This window comes from Daucus carota, chromosome 3 (genome assembly GCF_001625215.2).
Source record: "Daucus carota subsp. sativus chromosome 3, DH1 v3.0, whole genome shotgun sequence".
In the NCBI taxonomy this organism is placed as follows: domain Eukaryota; kingdom Viridiplantae; phylum Streptophyta; class Magnoliopsida; order Apiales; family Apiaceae; genus Daucus; species Daucus carota.
Window position 1 is genome coordinate 38423610 of NC_030383.2, and position 6005 is coordinate 38429614.

At 36.4% G+C, this 6005-nt stretch overlaps 1 protein-coding gene across 1 annotated transcript; it reads right to left on the reverse strand.

Moving 5' to 3' along the window:
- Window positions 1–2183: 2183 nt before the first annotated feature.
- LOC108210645 (wall-associated receptor kinase-like 20) lies at window positions 2184–4957 on the reverse strand. Its single transcript, XM_017382022.2, has 3 exons — window positions 4057–4957; window positions 3456–3512; window positions 2184–3361 (listed from the first exon to the last, which is right to left on the reverse strand). The coding sequence occupies exons 1-3, from the start codon at window positions 4868–4870 to the stop codon at window positions 2313–2315; spliced, it is 1920 nt and encodes a 639-aa protein (XP_017237511.1). The 5' UTR covers window positions 4871–4957; the 3' UTR covers window positions 2184–2312.
- Window positions 4958–6005: the final 1048 nt, after the last annotated feature.

Below are 6005 nucleotides of genomic sequence, written 5' to 3' on the forward strand. Positions count from 1 at the left end.
TTGTTCAGAATAGTCAGGTGAAAGCCAATCGGGTGAAAACCAATCAGGTGAAAACAAGTACATATGTTCAAATCATCTTCAAATCGCTTAGTTGCCTCTCCAAGAAGGAATGATTCAACAGCTACATAATTCAGCGTCTGTCCAATTTCGATTATATATGTAGATGCCGTATGGCTTTTGATTAATGAATTGATTCCTTTTTATAAAAAAAACATATTATTTTAAATTATAGCTAACCAATATAGCCAATGCCGTTGAAGCACAACGCCTGAGCATCTCCAACCATAAAATGCCCTTAGCTAAAATGTGAGTTGACATACCAAAAATAAAAAAATATAGACAACCTATCGAAAAACTCACACTCCAACCATACATATCCGTTGTCTATAAATTTAGTCAACCTCCTATATGGATGACTATATTTGTCGAACCTCTACAGGTCTGTAAGAGATCTATAGGATGATTGCATATCATTTATTCCCTATTAAACTGATGTATTCTATTTTAACAATATAAAATATTAATAACATATTATTTTTAAATTATAGCCAATCAATATAGTCAATACCTTTGAAGCACAATATGTTACAGGTTCAGTAAGTTTTACATAATGTCTTGCATATCCAATTTAGCCAACAATTATAACCAACCTCATTGGAGATGCTCTCAACAAATTTTACGTAATATCTAGATCACGTATCTAGACATCAAATACTTGGTAAATTTTAAGATGGCTCGACACGCTCTTGGATCGATGGCCGCTTCATTTGATTTCAAACTCTAACGCTTTGGTCGGTAAAAGTTCCTCTCTCATTTCTTCCATTTTCTTTACGCTTTTACGCTTCGGTTGTTTGTGTAAGGTCGCCCCCCTCCGTCCCAAAATCACGTGTTCTTTTGTCATGAATATGGCGGAAGGCCGGCAACGATTTTGTCGGTGAATCAAGATCTGGTCTATTTACTTAATGGCTATATTGGTTTGTTTTTGAGTTTTCTTCAAACCCTCCTTCAGTTGACGAACTTAATCTCATTTTGTTCTGTCTATTAAATTACACTTTTTAATTGATCTAATCTTGTTATGCGCGTCTCTAATTTTTTTTGTCTTTTTTCATTTTATATTGATATTTATACATATATATTGTTGTGTTGGTTCTGGTACTGCTAATTGTTATGGATGCAGGAGCTTCTTGCATAACAAGATCGTAAAATTCATGGTGGTGATGAAGAGATCTGGAAGGGGCAGAGAAGAAGGGCGCTAACTGGGCTTAATTGTGCCTTTGATTAAGAATAATAATTATTCTTAATTATGGGTTTTTTGTACCATTTATGGTGATCATAATTGGGGCATTTTTGGCCTATAGAGTCATTTAAGTGCCGTAACGGTGGCTTATTTATGTCTTTATTTTAGTTTTTTTTCAAATTCACTCATATTTCTTTTATTCAGTTTTGTCTTATTTTCAGGATGTTGATAGAGATTTTATGAATTTATTTCAGAAGACGCAAACCTTGGTGTACAAGACAATTAAGCTACAAATATTGATAGAAGAGAATAAAGTAGACATCAATATATTTCTATGTTTTGTAAACGATGTAATTTGTAGGGCACTCTTTTTCCTCCTTGAGTTTTTCCCCATAGAGTTTTACTCTTGAGAGGTTTTAACGAGGTCCTTTTTGGTGGGTTATCTCTTTAGACTTGAAAGACAATGTTATCTAAACATCCGAAGTGATTACTTACTTTCGGTTAGTTTATACATTTTCTTGAACGAAAGAAACTTTGTCCATCCGGATATTGTAAGTTTAATTTAACCCATGATTATAGCCGACCCCATTGAAGATGCTCTTATACAACAAAAATTAAGCGATTCTTAATTTTTATGCGTTCTCGTCAAATTATCTGATATATAACATTTTCTATATTTACTCTTTAGCAATCTACTAATTCATACCCAAAACTATAATTCACGATTAAATATAGATATAAAATATTGCATTATTAAATAATTGTATTTTAATGTTTATGCCAATTATTTTTAGTTAAATTGGACCCTACGAAAGTTGTAGTATGCCTTCGCCCCTGACTTGGATATTTTCAATGTACGTGCAGCCAATTGTACTTGGTATTCTGAGATACACTTGAGGTGTTGATAGCAATACCTACTGGCAATATGGCATACATCACCCACAACTTTACACTGCAAAACATCATGTATTACACCAACTGTTCCTCTTCACAGAATTATAAGATTACAATCGAAAAAGGAATGCGCAAAATCAGAACTAACTATGTGAAAACAAGTTGTGGATGCCCCCATTTTCTACTCCTCTTTAGCTGATACAATACTAATTATATACTCGATTTCCTCAGTCACTTCTTCCATGGAGGGCCTGTTTTGTCTTCGTTCCTCCAGACAACCAATTGCCAGAAATCCTAATGCTTTCATCGTCTCCAACTCCAGTTGACTAGCACCCTCTTTCAGCATAGGATCAGCCGCGTCCATTAAGCGTTCCTCCTCCACCATTCTCTGCACATAAACTGCCAAGTTCACATCGTCTGAAGGCCTATTGAAGTCGATTGCTTTCTGAGATGTCAGGAGCTCTAGTAGTACGACTCCAAAGCTGTAGACATCACTTTTATCTGTCAACTGGTAGTTCCTGTAGTACTCTGGATCAAGATAACCGAGGGTGCCCTGAGCACAAGTTGAAATGTGACTCATATCCGTCTCAGCCAATCTTGACAACCCGAAATCTGCAACCTTGGCGTTCATCTTTTCATCTAGTAAAATATTGCTGGACTTCACATCTCGATGGTAGATGGGAGGAACTGCAGAGAAATGCAAATAAGCCAGTCCCTCAGCAGTTGCTTGAGCAATATTAAGTCTGCGTCTCCATGACAGAGCACCCCGGTGGGGACCATGCAATTGCTCAGAGAGATTCCCATTCGAGATGTACTCATAAACCATCATTGGCTGCTCAAGTTCAACGCAACAGCCAAGTAAATGCACAAGGTTTTTATGGTTGACCTGACACAAGATCCGGACCTCATTTAGAACCTGATCAGTGCCTTTAGCGTTTCCAAGTTTAGCGCATTTAACAGCAACAACAGTCCCATCATCAAGAATACCCTTATAAACTTCCCCAAATCCCCCAGAACCAAGTAAGCGATCAATAGCAAAATTGTTTGTTGCTTTCTTAATTTCTTTGCCGGTAAAGTACTTTGCATATTTTCCTCCACCACTAGCATTCAGGATCTCTTCACGCTCTTTCTTCAAACGCTCCTGTGCTAATTTGATGCGTTGCTGGCGTTTGTATAGTAAAAACCCAATGACTGCTGCAACAAGTGCTGTTCCCAAGCCCGCTGTCAAACCTATATAACGTCATAATAAATTAAGTCATATTTACAATATACTCAACAACTCACAAATATTAGTAACATCCAAGTTCCAACAATTAGTACATACCAGCTATAAGTGCCGTATGATCTGCTGAACAATCCTTGCCATTCCCGCAAGTTTCATCTAAATTGAAAAGCAAAAAACGAATTATTCATGACCCATTAAAGCATAAATTGCTGAAATAAGAAATCCACAACACAAAACCTGGAAAATTGGGGGTGTCTGTGTCTGACAGGAACTAGAATTTAACTTAATACCGTGATATCCGACATTTCTAATCCGAATTATTTATATCACAAAACATGTCCAAAAAGAAGATCGAAAATGCTTCCAACACAAAATTGGGAACAAAATCTTTCACAAAATGACATGTGCTAAGTTTGATTTGAACGAGCCTTTTGTATTCACATAAATAACACCAATTTTTATCTCAATTGTCATGTCATTTTGTGCAAAATTTTATACCCAATTTTGTTCAGATAGCAGAACATGTTATTATACTAATCGTAATCTGGAATTAAACTCTGATACCTATTTTGCAGATTCTTGGGACACCGACAGTATAATAACTTATAATTTATCCGAGAAATTGGTTAAATCCAAATCTCTAGACATAATTAATTTAATCAAAATCAGAAATAACATTAAAGTTAACATTATTACTTACCCGCAGCACAAGAGCCGAGAACAGGATCCCAATGAAATCCAGAATTGCAAAAACACCTCCTCAAGCCATTGCTACCATTTCTATCAGCTAAACCGCAAGTAGAGTCAGCGTCACAATCATTCTGGTCTCCACAAATTGGCTCAGGCGGAGACACGTACTGTATCTCCAGCCCCGGTGCAGGCCACTTACTGACAGGCAACGAGTAATCCAAGTTGACAAAGCTCCTGTAAGCCCGACAGCCCGAGTCCCTGACACGAATCGCGTAGGAGTTGGTTGATCCGCCTGCTCGAAACGTGCAGCACAAGTTGGAGTTCCTGCACACGGATCCGTCGCTGGATCCGTTAATGTAGGAATGACACAAGCTGGTGGCCGTGCAGTTGAGAGGTGACCTCAGCAGCAGAGACGTGCAGTTGAAGTAAAGTATTGTGTTACTGCTAGTCACATTGAAAGGTAATGAAGCGTTGAGCTGGACGCCTTCGGAAGTGATGTCACTTGTGACACAAGTGTTGTTGTTTTTGTTGTTGTTGAGGAAATTGGCAGGTCTAATAATGAAACGCTGGTTTTGAGGCTGAGTTGAGATTATGGGGTAAGTGTTGTTAAGGGTGTCGAGAAAGAGGGTACTTGTACCCGATTGGCACCGGACCTTGTAGTCAGGGTCACCGCAGGCAGGTCCGGTGCTGAGCGGGTACGGGACGGGGGTGGTCCCGCAGTTGGGGCAGACGGTGGCAGAGGATGCGAATAGGATGGTGTGAGTTAGGAGGAGGAGAAGGAGTTGAGCGCCAGGGAAGTTGGTGTGGAATTTTGCCATCTTCATGTGCAGAGTAGTGGCAGAAGTTGGTTTCAAAGGATTATCATGTGCTTATAAATCCACATTTAATGTCAAACTTTGAAAATCTTCAAAGTCAAATATATTCGAAAGGCCAGTTTTTCAGTTTCATTTTACGCGCTTTTATATTAACTTTTAGGTTTGGATGGCGGCGAGGCGACTGGTGAGAGTCAAATATCCCTGAATTATAGAGAGGTGGTTGTCAAAAAAAAATTATATTTATATATTATTTTCCATAATTTAGTATTTTGTATTTATGATTTCTATTTACAAAAATATAGAAATTTTTCAAGGAAAAAAATTATTCTCTCCATTTCATTTAATTCTATACGTTTTCTAAAATTATATAAAGACCTATTTATTGTTCATATTTAAAATAATATAATATTTTAATTTTAATAAATTATTATATATATTTATATTAAGAAAAATTTATAAGAAAATCAGAAATCAAAACGGACGACTAATCGAAGATTAATCAATTAAATCCCGGATTTTAGAACAGTAATTATCTATTTCCTCCGTTTCTTTTTTCTTTTCCTGTTTGTGATGTCAATACTGTTCATAACATGAGACAAATTACTAATTTATATATAATTTATAAAATTAAATATATTCACGAGCGATCTTGTTAGATTCATGAGTATTTTAATATGGTGAAATTTTTATAATTAATGCTAATACGAAATAAAAGATATTAACGATCAAAAGTGTGTGTTGACAAATGTGAAAAACACAAACAGAAAAAGTATTTAAAGACGGAGAGTATATAAACGCGCACGCACGATTTATAATTTAAACCCTTCACTTGTCACATTAAACGACAGTAAATTATTATTTAATTATTTTAAGCTTATCCGTGGGCAACCAATTTTCCCAAGGAAACCCGTGAACTCGCAGTAGTACTGTAGCCTGTAGGTGTTTGGAGAAAGTCCACTCACGTTATATGAAAGAAAGTCGTCTCTCTCCCTCAACCTAACTCTATTGCTACTACGTGAGAAGCAACTTTGTCTTGATACAATTATAACATCTTTGTGTAATCCTAATTTTTTAAAGATGGCCCTACTTCATAATTCTTACACCTAATGCAATAATTTATAACTAAACTTTTCCTTTTTGATAT